Source organism: Rattus norvegicus, chromosome 5 (genome assembly GCF_036323735.1).
Source record: "Rattus norvegicus strain BN/NHsdMcwi chromosome 5, GRCr8, whole genome shotgun sequence".
Taxonomy (NCBI): Eukaryota; Metazoa; Chordata; class Mammalia; order Rodentia; family Muridae; genus Rattus; species Rattus norvegicus.
The window spans coordinates 135,272,703-135,293,662 of record NC_086023.1 but is presented as its reverse complement, the minus strand read 5'-3'; the positions used below and the strand labels follow the sequence as shown (position 1 = coordinate 135,293,662).

The 20,960-nt window shown below is 43.8% G+C and overlaps 2 protein-coding genes across 29 annotated transcripts in view; both read right to left on the bottom strand.

The window, feature by feature from the left end:
* Positions 1-323: 323 nt before the first annotated feature.
* On the bottom strand, positions 324-4,864 carry Ccdc17 (coiled-coil domain containing 17). Of its 20 annotated transcripts, XM_006238707.4 has the most exons (13): positions 3,715-4,864; positions 3,571-3,642; positions 3,310-3,475; positions 3,068-3,230; positions 2,901-2,984; positions 2,704-2,822; positions 2,394-2,507; positions 2,062-2,192; positions 1,862-1,953; positions 1,514-1,717; positions 1,189-1,390; positions 1,012-1,122; positions 324-675 (listed from the first exon to the last, which is right to left on the bottom strand). In XM_006238707.4, the coding sequence occupies exons 1-13, from the start codon at positions 3,886-3,888 to the stop codon at positions 541-543; spliced, it is 1,767 nt and encodes a 588-aa protein (XP_006238769.1). In that variant the 5' UTR covers positions 3,889-4,864; the 3' UTR covers positions 324-540. The 20 variants fall into 20 exon arrangements, 16 of the variants coding, with proteins under 16 accessions (XP_006238769.1, XP_006238765.1, XP_006238766.1 ...); XM_006238703.4 differs by having other exon boundaries at positions 3,571-4,864; XM_006238704.4 differs by having other exon boundaries at positions 1,012-1,390; positions 3,715-4,411.
* Positions 4,865-6,363: 1,499 nt separating this feature from the next.
* Positions 6,364-20,960, bottom strand: part of Gpbp1l1 (GC-rich promoter binding protein 1-like 1) — a 42,112-nt gene continuing 27,515 nt past the window's right edge. For 4 of the 9 annotated variants that reach the window (XM_063287734.1, NM_001402104.1, NM_001034913.2 and 1 more), the window contains exons 7-12: positions 19,260-19,450; positions 11,918-12,058; positions 10,302-10,466; positions 8,968-9,092; positions 8,509-8,611; positions 6,364-7,402 (exon numbers count right to left, since the gene is read on the bottom strand). In XM_063287734.1, the coding sequence (XP_063143804.1) occupies positions 7,250-7,402; positions 8,509-8,611; positions 8,968-9,092; positions 10,302-10,466; positions 11,918-12,058; positions 19,260-19,450 (878 nt within the window). In that variant the 3' untranslated portion in view covers positions 6,364-7,249. Of the gene's footprint in view, positions 7,403-8,508; positions 8,612-8,967; positions 9,093-10,301; positions 13,100-19,259; positions 19,451-20,960 lie in introns of those variants that run through there. The other 5 variants (XM_063287737.1, XM_063287736.1, XM_063287735.1 and 2 more) reach the window with 5 other exon arrangements.

Genomic DNA, 20,960 nt, shown 5'->3' with positions numbered 1-20,960 from the left:
TCTGGCTCTTCTTGATAACTGTGTTCTACAAAGTGTTTTCCCACATTTTTCCAGTCTTAATATACTTTATATGCAGCGTAGGATCCTTGCTGATTGGATCTGTGGTTAGGTCCAGCGTGCAGTTCTCATACATCACCTTTTACTTGGCTGGAGAATAATTCGGCTGAGATCTACCCTTGAATCTAAATCTCTAGTTCCCTTTATATTGTAAGCTTGATCCTAGATAGACTTCTGTAAACAAGTCATGAGAAAGCTGAGTTGAATGAAATTTGATAACAGTGGCTTTGGTAAATCTTAGCTTTTTTCAGAGTGCTGAATGCCAGTTTGACTAAATATTTTGAGGTCATTTATTCCTGGATCTGCTTTATAAAAGGAAAGTAAATGCAGAAGAAAATTAGTTGGCTTTTTATATAAAGTTGGCTAGTTTAAGAAAAGCAGGTTTAGTGTTCTTTGTAGCCACCCAGTATTTAAGGATCAAATGTTTGCTGCTGCTGTAAGACCCCATTTTAAAAGCTGCAGGTCTAGAAATTAGTGTTTCCTTCAAAACTGGTGAGGACTCAAGTGCTCATCTTTATCCTCGACACTGACAAAAGTCTCTTCTGTGGGAGGTGGAGGGTCAGCAATGCCAGAACTGTGGGTGAAGAAACTGGATTCCAGGGAAGATGAACTGGACATCTGTAAAACATGAAAGGTAGGGTTTTGTTTTGTTTAAGCGAGACTAGAGTTAACTGTTTTTTTTCTGCCACATGGTAATTCATGGATCTTAAAAAAAAATATTTCTTTTTTTATATGAGTACTGTAGCTGTTTTCAGACACTAGAAGGGGGCATGGGATCCCATTACAGATATGGTTGCTGGGAATTGAACTTTGGGCCTCTGGAAGAACAGCAGTCAGTGCTCTTAACTGTTGAGCCATCTCTCCAGCCCTAATGTAGTACTTAACTGGTACACACCATCTAATAGAAGCTGCTTAGCCAACAGGCTGACCCGTTATACACAGAAGTGGACTCACCATTGGTGGGTACTGGTACTCATGGGCACTTGCTGGATTGATCTCTGCCAATGTCTGGGCATCTGTATCTCTTGCGTTTACCAGCCTCAGAAAGAGCTCAGCTTGGCCGGCCTGACAGAGGAAGTGGTACTCCATTGGAATCTTGGGGTGCAACCAGTCTCTACCCTCTACACTTACCTGGGGCATCTCATTCATCTGGGCAAAGCTGAGGCTGGTGGTAGGAGGGACCCGAAGTGGGAGGCGCCAACGGCCACTAAGCACCCTCAGACTTTGGTCAAATAGCAGTAGTGAGGCCCAAGCCTTTGGTTGTGGTGTCCATGTAACACCCTGCCAGGCCTGTAGTTTGCAGATCAAAGATAGCAGTGGTGATGGAGGCAGCCTGTGAAACAACCAAAACCATGTTGGAAGACTTAGCTGAAATCCCTTCCTAGGGTATATAGCTCTTGGGCCCAATGTACAGATTAAACATTAGGTGTATCCTTTATGACCTCTACCTACTAACCTCGGCACAGGTTGCCTGCTTGCGAGGATAGCACAGTTGCCTATAGGTCCAGAAGCTGAAGGTGGCGGCAAGCAAAGTGCTGGAGGTAGTGCTGTGGCCCCTCCTGTATCCTGTCCATCTCGGGCCAAGCTTGTCATTAGCTGCACCCAAATCCAAGAAGCCTCAAGGCCCCGCAGGAAGTCATAGAAAATGACAAGGCCAGCCCTGAAGAATATAAATTATGTACACAGAGTCCCTAAGGTCTCTATCCAGCCAGTACTTCAACCCTGGATGGCTGTTGAGGGTGGGTTTCTATGATTTCAGTAGTGGTTAAGTCTAAGATGCTGTGAAGGAGGGAACAGGCCTCACCCAGGATCATAGGGTGCAGGACCTAGAACATTCGATGCTGGTAGGAAGTGGAGATCCAGACCCAAGTTTCTTGTCATGGTTCCATTAATTATCTATTGTGGATAAAGAGTTCAGCGGGACAGAACTGCAATCTGCTCATGTTCCCCAAAGTGCATGTCAAGGATGGCCAGCCATCAACCCTGACTCCCTGGCTTCCTCACAGCCTTTGAAGTGCCGTGGAAGTCCTGGACTTTTGTGGAACTTGTAACTGGTGGCATTGGGGGTGCAACTGGTGGAGGGAGGAGGGAGTTATCACTCCTTCTACTCAAGTGTCGCCAGAGATCCCTGGAACCTAGAAAACAGTTGCACTTGGGCTGGAGGAAGCAGGAACTGAATCAATCAGGGGGAATACAGGGTCATAAACACAAGGGTAAATGTATAGACAGAAACTGATATTACATATATGGGCCTCATTTTCCTGACATGGTCCCTTCACCCCTTCATACTTGGGTTCCCTGTGATGGGTTAAGGAGAGGTTGCATTTTTCACTGACCCCAGGGCGACAGACTCAGGACTTTCTGCTTCTGCAAGGCCAGAATTTCTGCCTCCAGGATCCTGTTTTCGGCTTCCACCATTAGAGCCTCCTCAGAGGCGGCACTTGCTTTTTCTGAGGTGAATTAAAGCGACCTGTCAATCGTAGTTCTCCAATGTTAAGTGTTTCTCCACAAGCCTGGATTTGTCAACTGGCAATGGATTTTCCTTCCTTCAGCTTAAGTGCCTCCCATTCTAGTGGTGCTGTCCCTCACATCTTTTTCTCCTCCCAAGCCTAGGACCATTATTAGTGTAGAGACCCTTTTGTTCACCCTTGCGGTTTTGCGACCGCCGCAATTCCAGTGCTGACGCCTCCACTTGCAGTTGTAATATTTTGTCCAGAACTTCTGGGTCCCGGCCTCCACCGCGCACGTAGACCTCACGTAGCACCCTAGCAAGTAGGCATCAGAAAGCGATCTCCCAGACTGAACAGACTCCCGCCCCTGCCCAACCGCGCCGTGGTCCTCACCGGATCTCTTCAGCAAGCGTTTCCGGGTTGTACCGTAGGGGCAGGCAACAGAATTCCACTACCCTTTTGGCGTCCTGCTGGTGGCTGGCGCGGGGAGATGATGTCACTGACTGAGCCCAATGTCCCGCCCCACCCACGCTCTTTCCAAAGCTGGACTAGCGGCTCACGCGGGCTGAGGCTGGAGCGCCTGAACACGCGCTCCTAACGTTTGCAGCGCTCCCCGTGTCCGGCTGGCCTCTTCCCTGAGTTCTCTGAGTTCGCGCTCCAAGACTATTGGGCGGGGTAATCCTCCCTTGGGTCCCGCTACGCTGTGGAGGCGCCGTTTTAATTCTGAAGGTGAAAGGGGCGGAGTCAGGGTGAGTCTACACACAGCGCGAGGGCAGAGAGTCTATGCCTCCCTACCTCTCACCTTCGCCGCGTTGCTTCAGCGCTCGGCTTTGCGCTTCAGTTTCCTCCACGCGTCTGGCTCGTGTTCCCTGCAAGTCTCGCAGCCTCTCCTCAGGGCTCCCTGCAGTCTGGGAAGTGTCAGTCGCCCAGGGACCTATTTTCTGTAGGGACAGTCTCAGCAACTCCGTCTGCAAGTAACCCGGACCCATTCATTATCTCTGTTCTGGGTGATCCCCGCAGCTACTAGACACATGTGAAGTTTGTAGCCGTGTTGGGTGTGTACCTCCTCTGTCAGTCTCTTTAGAGAAGATTTGGTGGCCTCCTGATCTGAACGCCTCTGTTCTTGTGCCATAATCTGGGAGCGGGGAGATGAAAACAGAGAATACGGCTTGCTGGACAGCCTACCCCGGCAACTGGCGGTTCTTACCTTGGTGCCTCGTTGTTCCATGGCTACTGAAGGCTGTGTTTTAAGTGTTACCTCCGGAGTCAGTCCGCCAATGCAGAATCGCTTGGTGTGTTTGGCCAACAAAGCTCTGGAGCGGAAAACCATATCACAGGACTCACAGGGCAAAAGTCCTGACTTCCCAGAGTAATCGGCCATGGGATGGAATCTGTTAAAGACACCAGCGTCCTACAGAGGATGTGGTAAAAGGGAAAAGGTAGACTGGAAAGAAAAGAGAGCAAAGAGACAAAGAATAGACCAACTCTGCTACATCTCCAAGTCCTTCAAATTTATGTTTATGTTTGGGGAGGTGCCCTAGTTTCCTGGGCAGCGAGTACAGGTGTAGTCAGGCCAGGACAATGTGCCTTGCCCCGTTTGGGTGGAGCCCAGGTGAGAAAGTTTGTTCCACCAGTTGCAGCGAGCTTGGCCAAACGTGTAGCAAGCAGCTTTTATTTCACTTCCTATAGAAAAGGCAGCTTCCTTAACGAGCCTCTGATATGCAAGTGTCATCTGTACCACTGCTGTTCTCCACTGTAGGGAATATTCTGGCACAAAGTGAATCTAATATTAGCAGTATGTCTTTGCATACACTCAGCCTTTACAGAATTAACCCATCACACAATGGGAACCCCATTCTGGGACGTGGATGATCTGAACCGCCCCAGTAATGAAAACTGGGTTGGGGAAGTACAGTCTGTCAGATGAAGGGATAGGATACTATTTGGAGGTCAAGCAGGCTTCCTGCTGGTCAAGTTATCTTCACCTTTACACCGACTTGTAAAAGCAACTTTTATTCACCTGATGTAATTGTCATCTCCTAGACTTACTGCTTCTGTCTGCGAATCTATGCTTAGAATGGTTCAGCCTCTGAGGCTTACTGAAGAAACTCACTCTAGCTCTTCCTCAAAGCTGGCCAGCTGACTCAGCTGTTCTGTCTCAAAGTCCTTTCCAAACTGACCGATTCAAACTGGCTTCTCTCAGCTACTCATTGAAATGCTCTGCTTGGCTAAATTGCCTCTGAACTCCATTCTACTGAACTCAAAGATGGACTCTTCTCCCCGCACTGCTCTTAAATAGCCTTTGTTTCCTGTCAGTATGAGTTGGGCTTAGCCCATTTCTGACTCATTCGGTCAGATCTTTCTCTGATTCATCACATTGTTCAATCCTCAATTTGACATCACTTTCAAACATGGTGCTTCCTTCTACAAACTAACCTTACATAGTTTGGGACTCAAGATGAGTGCTCAGGGCATCTGTATTCCAGCCAGATCACATAGACAGGTCTTTTGGATGTGAGCCCTTACAAGAGCAAACAGGTTCCTGGATTAAAATTCCTCTACACAGATCCATGCACCTAATTTTCAAAGCACCCTTCTTTCCTCAGCAAGACAGAGCCATTAAGGTATTTTCCCCAAACATCCAAGTATGAGGAACAAGTTACAAAAGGTTTCAGAGTCTACTCTGAAACCTTTTGTAAAAGTTGAGCATTCTCTCCAGTGCCCCAACAACATATTGTTACTGCAGATTTAAAGATCCATTTTCTTTTTTGGTGTCTGGATATTTTGCCCACATGTATGCCTGGGCACCAATGCATTCAGTTCCCAATGGTGCTAGAAGAGGGATCCCCTGGGGCTGGCATTAGGTGACAATTACTAGTTGCATTTGAACCCTCGATCACTCAAAGAGCAACCAGTGAGTCTCCATGGGAGGACTTCCAATTCTAGCCCCTATTCCTTAGTGGTTTACATGGGCATTATACTCTAAGTGGTAAGTTCTCTTTCATTACATGAGCATTATACTCTAAGTGGTAAGTTCTCTCTCATTGGTGGTTTCAGGTAGTAGATCCAGGGCCTTGGGCATGGAATGGAAGTTAAGTGTTTTGCTAGAATCTCCAGTTTCAAATTTCCTTAACATATCTGAACATTTAGTTTGTGCATGTATGTGTTAGCACAGGCATGCCAAGGTAAGGTATCATGCCAAGGGAGTCATCTGTCAGCTTTCATCATGCGGATGGCAGGAATCCAACAGAAATCCTCAAACTCAGGAACATAGCTTACTCATTCAGCCATCTTGGTGGCCCTAACATAGACTCAGGTACAGAACCAAAACCACGAAAACTACAAAAGTAGCAGGAGCTCCTAATCACCGAACCATCTCTCCAGCCTCTTCATTCATGTCGGCATGTCATGCTCACATATACAACTCAGAGGACAAACTGGAAACCATTTCTTTCTCCCCTTCCACCACCGCGTTTCCAGGGATGGTAGATCTGACTCAGTGGGCAAGCGCTGTAGACCACCTCGCTAAGCCGAGGAGTCATTCTCACCCCTCCATCTCCACTTCATCTTACTTCATTCAGTCACTCCCCATGCAGAAAACATGAGTCAGGCCTTCTTTAAAACATTCATATTGGTGGCTGGACACTCGGCTCAGCAGCAGTTCAGAGCCGCTCTTCCAGAGAACAGAAGCCTGCTTTTGCCCTCCTCTGGCAACCAGCGCAGCAAGGAGTTCACATCCACACACATAGGCAAAAGACCTACGCATAAAACAAAACCAACGGGGGAGGAAGGGAGCCTCCAAACCCAGGTATATTGATAAATCCTGGGCATTAAAAAATTCTTTCAGGAAAGAAAGTGAAGTTTATTAATAATTTATTGCACAGGTTTTTCCACATCAAGAATTTTTGCTGAAAAGAGAAACAGGTGGGCCTGAATTCAGTTTTCCCCAAGATTTCTAAAAATATTTCCCCTAAAAAAAGGAATCCACCCTCTAATTTTAAAGAAAATATATTTCTTACACAAGACAATCCAAACTGATGCAAAATATTTATTCCACGTTAGTTATTTTATGCAGTAGTTTTTCCCCTCAACAGACTTGTGGTAACCACATCTTTTAAATCTGTAAATAATGTTATCAAAATAATCTTAATCTTTGAATCTCACAAAAATTCATATTTTACAATCCACCCTGAATATCAAGGCTGCAAGAATAACATTTCCTATATCCAAATATTTTACAGCTGTACCCAAAAAAAAGGAAAAAAAAAAAAAAACCCCAAACAAAAACAACCACATATGCTTGGTTAAGGGCTAAGTTACCCCAGCAGCCAAAAATAAAATAAAATATCCAAATTATTAGCATTAATTTAATACAATTATAACTTCAATAGTCACTTTGTCATTGACAATGATTGTGTGAGCACAGGCTGGGTGCCCAGGGCTGGGAGCAGAAGCTGTTGAGCAGCGCAGCGCCCCTCCCTGCATCTTTGCCTGCACAGCTCCCACTTGTGCACAGCCCAACAGGTACTGTGTGTGCTTAAAAATTCCCACCACACAAATGTCTACTGAGCAGATAACAGGGAAGAACAACAAAAGCTAAGCAGGACAATGGCTCTGTCTTTGGGATATGACTATTTCCCTTGTGCACGAAGTATTCAACAACAGAAGAAAGGAAAGAACTTTATATTCTCTAACACAAGGCCGAGCTCAGCGGGGCAGGGCAGCTGCGAGCATTTCTACTTCTACTTCCAGGCGTCGTCGTCTGACGTCTCGCTGCTGCTTGTTTCCGTGTCTGAGTCCTCACACTCTGCAATGCAAGTGCTTCTCCATGGGGAGAACAGGCTGGAACTACGGCCTTGTAAGAAGCCATTCTTTACAAACCCGTTCCTTCGTAGCTGCAGAGCATAGGAGAAAGATAAAAATCCTTCAGTGACTGCAGCGGTCCATTCAAGCCTCAGTGTGCAGAGAAGTCTTACAAGGATTTCAATTCTTTTGAAAGAGACAGTGTCTTACTATGTTGTCCTGGAACACCCTATGTAGATCATGCTGGCCTCAAATTCAAAAATCTCTCTGTTTATGTCCCAGGTTCTAGGCTTAAAGATGTATGCAACCAAAGCTGGGTCGTCCAAATATTTTTTTTCCCCTTTTCCTGTAAAGTCATAGTCTAGTTCAGTCTGCCAGGTGGAGGGTTTAGAGTTCCTATTTCTAAAACAGTTCTAAGTGGTAAATCTTACGTCAGCATGTAGACTGCCCTATTGTGAGACTTATTAGGTGTCATTTATGCTTTAAAGATATTTATTTTTAATTATGTGTGTTGCCTATGAAAGCTGGAGATCTCAAATCCTTAGAAGCTGGAATTACATTTGGCTGTAAGCCAAAATGAGTGTCAAGAATCAAAATCTGGTCCTCTTCAAGAGCTCATGCCATCCTCACCACTGAGCCATCTCTCTCCAGTCGACAGTTTATGCTGCAGAGGGTGAGTGAGGCACAGGGCTGGTTTTCAAGAAGACTCAGGAGCTCAGAGCTTATGTTTTGATAAGGGTTAGAGCTGTGAGCATGGCCCCTGTATCCTCCAAGTCTGCAGATTTGTACCGTGCAAACAGTCTGACACCATGCTGCACTACTGTGGTAGTGTCTCCCTCAATTTTAGTGCTTCCTTACCAGCCAACACATGGCTGTAATCTCAGTGACCACGAGGCAGAGGTTGGAGGACTGCTGTAGGTTCATGGTAGCCTATTCTACTTAGCCCGTTCCAAACTAGCCAGGCCCATAAATAAAGTGAGATCCAGGGGTCTTTGTTTTGAGCATGGTCTCTCTGTGTAGCCCTAGCTGTTATGAACTCTGGAAACCCAGGCTGGGGATTAAAGCGTCTACTACCTGACCAGGTCCTGTCAGCAAAAACTGGCCCCCCAAACCCAAATAAACACTAGAATTTCCTAAGGGCAAGGAACTTGTAAACATGTAACTTGGTGTCGGTGAAGGCTTTGGGCTCAGTACAGACCTGTTCTGTTCTCGTGTGAAACTCCTTGAGTTCATCCTCTGTGAGTGGAAGGCAACTCTCATCATTTTCAGGATACTCCTGCCACCCCATTGCTTTCAATAACCTGGAGGAGGCAAAGGACAGAGCAAAGAAAATATGCAGTAAGCCCAACCATGCACCCACAGGACGTCTGTCCAAGGCCAATGCACGATACGGAAGGAATTCTGTACTCTCCCGAGTAGGACAAGTTACTCAGGTGCTCTTAATGATTTAAGGGGAAAGGACCTATTCAAAAAGATAGTAGAAATAACAAAAAAAGACGGGACAGCAACTCATAGTGGCAAACCATTGACTACTGACTACGCCCCTAAATAGGCTAGCCCAGGGGACTAGAGAGTGAATAATTAGGGTTTCATGGCCACACCCCTCTTGCATTTTAATTACTTTAAGGGTCTCACATGCCATACATCTTATCCTTACCTGTGCTCTGCTTCTAGAGAGTGTGACAGGACCTCCCTCTCCTCTACCATGGGTAGAGAAAGCCCGTTCTGAAGACAACCTTGTTCTCCATTTTCCTTTGGTTCAGGTGTGTGGCTGCCCTCCAACTGTAATAAAGGAAGGGAATGGATGCAACCAACAATACACAGGTTTTTCCCCATTTCAAAACTGAGACCAAGGGGTTGGGGATTTAGCTCAGTGGTAGAGCGCTTGCCTAGCATGCGCAAGGCCCTGGGTTCGGTCCCCAGCTCCAAAAAAAAATCAAAACTGAGACCAGCTGTACCAGTAAACTGAGAAAGTCCAAAGATCCAGAGCATCTAGCGCCCAGAGTGGGTGGGTGCACTGATAAAACCTGAGGTGCGCAGAACCCCTGGAGATATAAACAGGAACCAGCACACTGCTTGAGCACATGACTATTAGGTAAAGCAACACAGGAACAATCCACAAAAACCTCAGGTATCTGCTCTGTGGTAAACACTGTTTAGAGACGGGAACAGTATGGCAGCACAGGCCTGTCATCCAAGTACTGAGAAACACCAACATCAAGAATTCAACACAGCAAGACCCATACCCTGGGCCCCAGCAACAAAGATAAGAAGAGATGGGGAGGAAATGTATAAAATTCTCATCTGATGAGGGATCATTTTCTATGATAAACAAAGAACACTTAAAATTTAACAGTAAGAGAATGAGCTAATAATAACACTTTGAGAAAGGGGCTGGCAGTCATAGCCCACAAGTTTAATCCTAGCAATTGGGGCACAGATTCGGGTGAAGTGGCTTCATTCTCTCACCAGCCCTCATGATTACTTTTTGAGGAAAAACTCAAGAGGTGGTAATGACACGTACCTCAAAATATAAAGTCCACACAAGGCCACCCCTGCTTAATTCTTAGCAGAGTGCATCACCTCCCAATGTTCCTTCCAGACATTTAAGTATCATGGCGGGGCTGGATTTGGTGTTGTACACACCTTTAATCCAACTCTGAGGAGGCTGAGGCAGAGCAAATGGATCTCAGTGAATTTGAGGACAGCCTCGTCTAATAGTGAGATCCCATCTCAAAAGACAAAACCACAGCCAAACCAAAATGAGCAAACAGAAAAAAACAAAAACAAAGAGGGCTGGTGAGAGGTACAGTCGGTAAAAGCAACGGCAACCAAGCCCGATGGTTTGACTTGGAGGCTTTCAAGTTTCTGACCTCTGCTATTGGACTGTGAAACATGGACAAACCCAACACATTTAAAAAAGTTAAAAAAAAAAAAAAAAAGAAAAATACACAGAAAAGAAAATACATAGACACCAGAAAAGTCCCATACTCTTAGCCCCTCCAGCTTGTCACAGTCTCTACTTTGGGAGCAGTCTTCATTGCGCTCATCCTTCAGAGTCTTCAGGAACTCGCTCTTCCTGTCTGTGGTTCGTCGGGTCAATTTGGTCAGGCGAGAGGAGCTGATCTCTATCGGAGGGGTAGTACTGGAGGGACTCTGTACAAACAGCACAAACAGATTGCTCCTACCAGTAAAGGGCAAAAACTAGAAATTCCTGAGTTATGTAAAGCACTCAGGCTATCCTTAGGAAGGACCCAGGTTCAATTCTCAGAACTGTGCTAGGTAGCTCATAATGTCTTTTAACTCAAAAGGGATCAGAGACATACACACAGGCAAAACACCCATATATACAGACAACAAAAAACCACCCACAAACCAGTTTATTTAAAAAACACCGAGCTTTTTCTTTTTCTTTTCTTTTTGACTTTTTAGAATACAGAGTCCTGGTTTACGTGACACACCTATTCTAATCACTCTGCAGAAACCAGGGAAACAGAAACCATGGTTTACTACAGAGCACTTATACCATGGAGTGGTATAAAGCTTATGTGACGCCTATGAAGGATATCAATAAAGAAGGTAATCAGATGAATACAGTCGCAGCAGAAATGGTGTTTGTTGTCCCCATACTTTATACTGCAAACCTTTTTTTTTTTTTTAAAGATTTATTTTATGTCTGTGAGTCTACTGTTGCTGTCTTCAGACACACCCGAAGAGGGCATCAGATCTCATTACAGATGGTTGTGAGCCACCATGTGGTTGCTGGGAATTGAACTTAGGACCTGTGGAAGAGCAGTCAGTGCTCTCAACCGCTGAGCCATCTCTCTAGCCCTACATTGCAAATCTTCATGCAAATGAATGGAAAAGCCCAAGATTTGTGTGTGTGTGTGTGTGTGTGTGTGTGTGTGTGTGTGTGTGTATGTGAGAGAGAGAGAGAGAGAGAGAGAGAGAGAGAAGAGAGAGAGAGAGAGAGAGAGAGAGAGGGAGAAGAGAGAGAGAGAGAGAGAGAGAGAGAGAGAGAGAGAGAGAGAGAGAGAGAGAAAGACCCAGGCCAGCCAGGAACTTACAACACCCTTGTTTCAGGCTATACTGTGATTTAGGCATGCACAACCACACACTGCTCAGAAATGACAGCTTAAACAAAATTATTCTTTTATAATTGTATAAGAAATAGTCCAGCTGAAAAGATGGCTCATCAGTTCAGAGCACTGGCCACTCTTCCACAGGACTTGGGTTCAGTTCCCAGCAATCACACAAAACTTCTAACTTCTTGAAAGTCTAGATGCAGGCTATTTGACACCCTCTTCCTACCTCCACAAGGACCAGAAAATCATGGGATACATACATATATATCCAAGTAAAACACTTATACACATATAATCTTTAATCGAGAGGGGGATGCCAACTTTTTGAGGGCATATGTGGACAAAGTGCCCACATACCATAAATGGAGCCCTGGGTTTGATTCCCCAAACTATATGAAACTGGGCATAAGCTAGGTGTATGTATATAATCCCAATACTTGTGAGCTGGGGCACAGGCAGGAGGATTAGACATTGAAGGCCATCTGTATTTTAAAACACTGCCCCACAGTTACTCTCACTCACCTCTTTGGGAGCGTTGAGAACTACACCAGCAGCTAGTACCACTGGTTTAGTAACAGAAACTGGATTGGTCAAAGCAGCCTCCCGGCTGGAGGAAAGTGATCCAGGTTTGTGTTCCATTCTGTTAGCTTTCCATGCGTTGGGCTATGTAGGAATAAAGGACATGCCAGTCAGAAGCAACACGCACAGGAGCGCTAGCTTACGAAACCATAGCAAAGTGTGAAATGTTATGTGGGAACACAAGTTCCCAGAATTCCCTGTCAGCACGTATGTAACTTCTGAGTTTAGACAGATGGGGAATAAAGAGGCCACAAGCTGTGCTGAGGAAGTTCTATACCCTTTTTACCATGCTAGTTCTCAAAGCACTTAACTTCCGGAAAGCAGAATCTCTACTCACTTAGAACCCCTGACCTCTGGAATTCTTGTGTGATGATGATAAATTTCCACAAAGCGTATCAGAAGAAATTGCAGTTTTCTAGAGATGTTAATAGTGCTGGTTCCATGCTAAGGTGCACATTGTAAATGGTACAGTCTTCTTTGGCTCAGTTTTGTGGGATGTGACCACAGCTATGACAACTAGAGTATAGCTGGAATGAATACTTCATCATTTTAGTCAATCACACTGTCTACAGAGATGAAAGAAAGCGGAGCATGGTGGGCATAGCTTTAATCCCAGCGCTCGGAGTTCAAGGCTAAGAAAGGCCAGCATGGGCCAGAGTGAGTTCCTGGCTGTTACACAGAGAAACCCTGTGTTGGAAAAACAAAGAGACCAAATGAGATGATAGAGATCAGGTCAACAAAGTGGAACAGAAATAGGTGCAAAACTACTTATTTCCCCAAAACAAAACAGAAGGAAGACTTAAGGGAAAAAGGAGTTTCTATGAAAAGAGCTCCTTTCCATGATGCAGTAAATGCTCTTACCCACCTTTCTATTGTAATTCTTAGTTAGGGCAATCGTGTGTCTATCTTTTAGCAAATAATACTGAGCACAATACAGTTATGCAATTTGTTCAATATTACTCAGCTAATGAGAATAACTTAAAAAAAAAAAAACTTTCCCAAGATGTACAAGAAGCTAGAGACATTTACCCAAGCAGAATGAAGAACTTCCTATTTTTTGTTATATATGCAAGTGCACCAAGTGTGTGCCTGGTGTCCAAAGAAGTCAGGAAGACTTTGGATGCCCTGAAATTGGAATTAAGGATTATTGTGAGCTACCATTTAGAGCTTGGATTTGAGCCCAGGTCCTCTGTAAGAAAAATGATTAATTACTCTTAACCACTGAACCATCCCTTCAGCCCCAGATTTTTTTTTCTTACACTTATGGAAAAGAAAAGATGCTTGTGTTCAGTTACCCATCAAAGTGACTTATGATTGTCTCATAATTATAGCACGACATTAGAAAAGTTGCCTTTTACACCGTGGCCTCTGGGCAAAGAAACACTGTTACAGTACTATAAAAGTTTTACTAGACAGGTGTACCTGTAATGAATAAAACATGAGCAGGACTGGAGAGATGTCTCAGTGCTCATGGTGGGTCTGAATTGGTATGGTCCCCATAATCTGTCTTTAAATGCTTGCTTCTGAAGGAATGGCAGTATTAGGTGGTGCTGAAGAAGTATATCGCTGTAGAGGTATGTGTAAGAGGTATGTGCTCCTATGTTCAAGCTATGCCCAGTGTGGCACACAATCTCCTTCTGCTTCTTGTGGATAAAGACACAGAACTCCCACCTTCTTCTCCAGCACCAGGTCTACCTGAACACTGGCACGGTTCCCACCATGGAAACAGACTAAATGTCTGAAACTGTAGCCATTGCATTTTTCCTTTCTGAGTTGCCTTGATCATGTCGTATCTTACAGCAGTAAAACCCTAGCTAAGATAGTGATTAAGATAACTGGCTGGTTATCCACAGGACACAGGGTTCCCGCAGCACCAGAGGCTTACAGTTATTAGCTCCAGTTCCTGTATACACACCAGGCATGCAGGTGATGCACAGAAATAATTACAGGCAAAATACTTTACACATTACAACAATTAAGGCAGAAACATTTGTACTTAATCTAGTTGTCAGTGACTATGAACACAACAGGATAAATAATTGCTCCATGCCTGGTCCTAACGTGCCTTTATATAGGAGGCATGAAGCTCATTCTGGCTTGGAACTTGTGCTCCTCCTGCCTTACCTACCCTAGGTACTGTAAGTAGTGCATGGCCTTATAATTTTTATTATATGATTACAAAGTTAAAACTCACTAAAGTGAGCTAGATTTTATTTTCAAACATGGTTTTCAGGTTTCTTTCTAATTTAAAGTACGGTGCATGCAAATAAGCACTGTGTGTGCCAGGCAAGGGCTTTACCAAAGAGCTTTATCCTGAGAAATTGTTTTCTTTCCTTTTTAAAAAAAAAAAGATTTATTTATTTTGTATATGAGTACACTGTAGCTTGTCAGACACTCATTACAGATCCCATTATAGATGGTTGTGAGCCACCATGTAGTTGCTGGGATTTGAACTCAGGACCTCTGGAAGAGCAGTCAGTGCTCTTAACCACTGAGCCATCTCTCCAGCCCCGTATCTTTCCTCTTAAACTATTCCTTTGCACCATTCCACTTCTGTTTATTCTTTCATTTGTGAGCTCATTACTTCAGCCAGAGGCAAGTAAAGCAGAAGTATTTCCCTCAGTCTTATACTACCATTACTTGTCTGCCAAACAGAATTCTCAGTGACCATAGGTGCTAATGACTACTTTCTGATATTTGTACTTAATCTAGTATATTATACATCTGTTACACACACTCTCTCTCTCTCTCTCTCTCTCTTGCGCTTATATTGAAAGGCCAACTTTCAAAACACATTATGAGAATGTTATAATGCTTAGTACTAAGAATACTGGTAAGTCTCAATACCTTGCATTTTAAAAAATACTACTTTCATTTGTTGTGTGTGTGCATGCAGATGGAATTTAATATTCAAAGCTCAGTATTCTTTTATCATTAAAAATATTACTGTTTTCATTGTGTTCATGTGTGTGCACACGGAATTCAGGACAACTGCGGCAGTCAGTTATTTTCTTGGAACTCAGGTCTCAGGCATGATGAAAAGTGCCATTACCTACTCCGCCAAACCATCCTCTTACCGTTTCCTTGGTGAACTGAATTAGAAAAACTAGTTATGTGTGACTTGTCAGTTTCAATTGCTACAATCACGTAAGCATGTAAAACTCCTCTATTCAACCTCTTTCTATACTGAAGCGCTGCCTCTATTTCCCGAATGGAAGCCAGATACAATCACTTGTAATCACTTTAAACAAGAGACGTTCTACCTTCATCAGGCTATGTCTTTCACAAGTCTGTGTGGACGTGTACATAGTCCACATTTGCATGTGGGCAAATGAGGACGTAAGTGGGAGCTCACAACCAACCTCAGCACGGCTGGCTCTGCATCACTCCTCACCTTACCTCAAAGCTTGCTGGCTAGCTGCTGAGGAGACCCCAGCTGCACCCTGATTTACGTTAATTCTATAGATCTGAACTCCAGCCACCTTTAAAGTACTCAAAGCTAACTCGGTTTACCAAGGGAGATTGCTGTCGTATTCATCTATCTATCCACCCATCCATCATCTATCTATCTATATCTATCTACCACCCATCCGAGACAAAGCCTCACCACGTAGTTAGGCTGTCCCAGAACTTACAGATCACTATACCCCACTACTGTTCTCTTCCTTTGATTTGCTTCCCCACTTGCTACTATGACATCCTGCCTTGCTCAACTCAGCTTCCTGATTAAGCTATCCTTTCTCTGTGTGCCTGTTTGTGTGTGTGTGTGTGTGTGTGTGTGTGTGTGTGTGTGTATGTGTGTGTGTGCGCGCCTGCCTGCCACCTCAGATAGAGTGGCTTATCAGTAAGACTGTGGAATTGGCCTATCTCCATAATACCATAAGCTCTGGCTTACAAATATATGTACACCTAGTTTTTTCTTTTGTTTTATAATATAGGTGCTAGGACTCAAATTCTGACCAGCATGCTAGTATAGAAAACACTATCTGAGCACAGGTATCATCCCTTTTTAAAAAAAACAAGAGTATATTAGCATTCTGTCTTGTATATATACCTAACAATATAAGTGTAAACTGAAGTTAAGCTCTGTAATGATTTGATCCTTGTCACTTTTCACTTTTAAAACATGAGACCCTTGAAGACATTGTCTTGTATATTTTTATACTCTTACAAACTCTTTTCTTTACATTTATTTTATGTACAGCAGTGTGTTGCTTTGAGTATTTGCATGAGAGACACAGACAGGGACAGTGAAGCAGTTTGCTCCCATTTGGATGAGGGAACTGGACCTGGGTACTGTGCAAGAACAGCAAGTGCTCTGAACCACACCGAGTCAGCTCTCTACCCCATGGTGTTAAAAGTGTGGAACTTGTACATCATAGCACTCTGCTTAATAAATTCTAATGAGGGTAAAACATATAGTGTGCTTGCCATGGTGGTAATAAACACTACTTACTGGAATTCACTTTGTGCCAGTTTTCATAAATTATTATTATTTCTCACTAAAAAGTTAAAAAGTAAGGATTATCACCTCTACACACACACACACACACACACACACACACACACACACACACACACACTATGAAACCTTCCCAAGGTCACTGTACAAAGAAAGAGCAAAATGACAATTTGTTACTCTCTAGAATTTTTAAAAAATGATATGTGTATGGGTGTTTTTGCCTGTATGTATGTCTGGGCAACGTGGGCACACGTAGTGCCTGCAGAAGCCAGCTGGTATTGAATCCCTGGAACTGAGTTACAAATGAAAATGCTTGTGAGGCACGGTAGAGCGCTGGAAACAGATTAAGGTTGTTCTTGGAGAGCAGCAAGTGCTCTTACCTTTACAACTCTCTCTACAGGTTTGTTCTAACAGCTGCTTTTTATCCTTTCCCTTTTGTGCAGAAAAACAAGGATCCCAACCAGACCCCTTAGGAAGGTAACTGTTGTAGGTGGGGGAGACAGCACAGCAGGTGGAGGCACTTGCTGCTGCGCCTGCCAACCTGAGTTCAATGTCTGAGATCCACAGGGTGGAAGGAAGGAGACAAATTGTTATCACACTTTTTTTTTTTGGTTCTTTTTTTCGGAGCTGGGGACTGAACCCAGGGCCTTGCGCTTCCTAGGTAAGCGCTCTACCACTGAGCTAAATCCCCAACCCCTGTTATCACACTTTTATGTGTGCCACAGAATGTAAGACACAGACACTGACACACACACTACATAAAAGTAGTAACAATAAAACTAATTAGCATAGTTTAGATTTAAAATAACCCATAAACAGCTGGAGAGAAGGCTCAGTGGTTAACCTACTGGCTGCTCTTCCAGAGGTCCTGAGTTCAATTCCCAGCAACCACATGGTGGCTCACAACCATCTGTAATGAGACCCGATGCCCTCTTCTGGTGTGTCTGAAGATATAGACAGTGTACTCACATACATAAATAAGTAAAATCTTGGTAAAACTGGTGGATGACCATAGTCCATCCTGGCATTGCTCTTAATGATTTGTATTTAGTAACTTAATTTAGTTGAAATGAACGTAGAATCTTTAAAAAATTTCTACAGTTCAATTTCAAACCTGCACTGCTATACTCAGCTATTGCAGCACAGAAAGCATGACCAAATCTACCTCTGTACTGCTCACAAGGACCAACCACACTGCAGAACGTGAGCTGATGCTGCTCACACTAGGGTCTCATCGTAATCAGCAATGTAGTTCATGTGAATCTGTGCAGACTGAAACTTACTTTCAGCCTTAAGGGTACATGTAAAAGAGGAAAATAGACTGATGTGGTAAGTGCTACAACTCAAGAGACCCTGTGCTGGGCAACGACAGAGAGGTAAGGGCGAATCAGATCTTTGTATGAATATAACCAACAGGAGTCACAAAGAGGATGGCATAAGCATCAAGAGTAATTTCTTTCTAGATAAGAGAAAAAAGAGGCAATAAAATGGGGAATGTACTTATGGGCCAAGCATGGTGGCACACACCTTTCATCCCAGCACTGAGGATTTAGAGGCAGATCTCTGAGTCTGAGGCCAGCCTGGTCTACACAGAGTGAATTCCATAACAGAAATCTCATCTTAAAAAACCAATGGGGGGTGGGGGAAGTAGAAGGGGGAAGACACAGCAGCTCAGGTGATAGGGGTCTGCAGAGATGGCACAGTAGTTAATAAAGCTAGGTGTCCTTCAAAAAGGAGTTTGGTTCCCAGCACCATTTGGATGGTAATTCCTGCTCCAGCAGATCTAGAGCCTCTAGACTACCAGGGCACCTGCACACAGACACAGACACACATACCTGTGCACACTTACAAACAATAAAAATGGATGTTTACCATTGATTGCTAGGGGTTATTATTCTCCATGGCCCAAGTGTACGGAGTAAATGGCAGCATTCACTGGCAGCACCACTCCAGGCTTGATTTTAAAGGGATGTGAAAATGAGCAGCAACAGGAGCAGCAGACTCTTCAGAGACAATCACCTACCATCTAATAAGGTCTGAAACCACTGAACAGATACAGGAGTAGAATGATACACTACCCCCTCACCCCCTCTTAGAGAAAGAATCTCTTGGGGCTGGAGAGATGTCTCAGTGGTTAAGAGCACTGACTGCTCTTCCAGAGGTCCTGAGTTCAATTCCCAGCAACCACATGGTGGCTCCCAACCATCTGTAATGGGATCTGATGCCCTCTTCTGGTGTTTCTGAAGACAGCTACAGTGTATAAATAAATAAATCTTTAAAAAAAAAAAAAAAAGGAGAGAGGGAGGGGGAGAGGGGGGGGGGAGACAGAGTGTCTCTTGATAGGCTACTCAGACCTGAAGTCTTAAATTCAACTGCACCATCCTCCTGAGGGCTGAGTACAGGTATGTGATAAAGTGGCCAAGTGTATTCAACTATTTAAGGATGATCATTTTAGCAGTTCTGTGAAATATGACGATGAAGAAGTACAAGGGTGTGCAAAGTGGCAAAGTTCTAAACAAGGAAAAAGAAAAAGAATAACTGAAATAACTGCTTGGCTGGGGGAACAAAGGAAGAAGATAAAGAGGGAAGCTGCCCAAGTATTCAGCTTTGACTGATCAGACATGTTAATACTATTAAGAAGGATCAAGCTGATCCTCCCAAAAGGAAGTTAGTCAGCTGGCATTGGCAGAGTCTGGTGATGGGAGTATAACTCTATGAATGCAACAGGCATAACAAATAATTTGTCAACGATACAAATACATTAAACACCCAACTTATTACTTACCTTGTGTCTCAACATCGTATAAAGATTGCAATTCATACCTTAGAGGGAGGTGGTGCAGGCTTGGGAACCAAGTTCTTATAAACACTCGGGACCATGGTTGACACTTTGTTCCCATTTGCATGGTGGGATCCTGAGGTAAATGCAGCGGAAAAGGCGGCAGCAGGATCCTCTTTGGAAATTTTTTTGATGACTAGCATCTTTGAGGGTTGCTTGGCACTAGGTGGATTTTCTGTGAAATGTAAGAGTGGAGACACAAAAGGAGGTCAAAGCTTTGACAAGCAAAACCAACAGTTTAAACAATAGCCTCACCTTTAACCTAGGAGATGAAGTTGAGTTCAGGGGACAAACACTGCCTTGTGTTCATTTAACAAATTCTTAAAAAAAAAAATTAAAAAAGATACTATGGCTGTGGTATAGTCCCGCTGGTAAAGTGTTTACCATGCCAGCACAGGTATATGAGCTTAAGAACCCATTAAAAAAAACAAACAAACAAACAAACAAAAAAAAAACAGGCACAAACGCTTGTAATAGTAGCAACAGAGAGAAAGACAGGTAAGTCCCTAGGATTTACTAGCCAGTCGGTCTAGCATACTAGGTGTCAGATAAATGAGACAGTGTTGGGGTTGGGGATTTAGCTCAGTGGTAGAGCGCTTGCCTAGGAAGCGCAAGGCCCTGGGTTCGGTCCCCAGCTCCGAAAAAAAAAAAGAACCAAAAAAAAAAAAAAAAAAAGAGACAGTGTTGAAAATAAGGTGGATGGCTCCTGAAGAAAACCACTCCGGTTGACCTTCTCCCTTTGTATGTGCATGCATGTGCTCATGCCCCCAAACATTTTACTAAAACAATACAAAAGACACTACTGGAAAATAATAAAACTTTTCAAATTTTATTTAAAAAATTACTTATTCAATGTGCATGAGTGTTTTGTCTGCATACCACACGCATGCCTAGTACCTCAGGGAGCGAGAGGAAGGTGTTGAATATCCTGGAATTAAAACCTTATAAGCTACCATGTGGGTGCTGGGAATCAAATCTTGGTACCCTAGAAGAGCAGTTAGTACTCTTAACCACTGAGCCATTTCTCCAACCCCCCCCCCCCCACTCTTTTTTTTTTTGAGACACAGTCTCTCTCTACAGATCTGGGTAGTCTGAAAACCATTATAACCACTTTAGGAACTAGGCTGTCCTTGATTTCACTTACATTCAGCTCTACCTGCTTTCTAAGTGCTGGAATTAAAAGTCTAGACATTCCTTTTTTTTTAAAAAGAAGATGCCATTTGGTAACTGTATGAAAAAGAAGGAAATAAAAAACCAGCACACAAATCCCTAAGTTTATAAATCAGTATTATGGGGTCTGGAGAGATGGCTCAGTGGTTGAGAGCACTGGCTGCTCTTCCAGAGGTCCTGAGTTCAATTCCCAGCAACCACATGGTGGCTCACAACCATCTGTAATGGGATCTGATGTCCTCTTCTGCTGTCTGAAGACAGCTACAGTGTACTCATATAAATAAATAAATCTTAAAAATAAAAATAAAATAAATCAGTCTTGCAACACAAAAGACTAGCAGTGCTTAGGGGACGTTTAGCTTGTAAGATGGACAGGATGACCATCAGACACAACCAAGTAAGAAGGGGGCAAACCTTTACTGTTAGTGATAAGGAGGCAGAGGCAGGTGGATCTCTGAGACGCTGTCCAATCATCAGGGCTGGTGACTGTTGGGCTTATATGGCTCTCGCAGAAG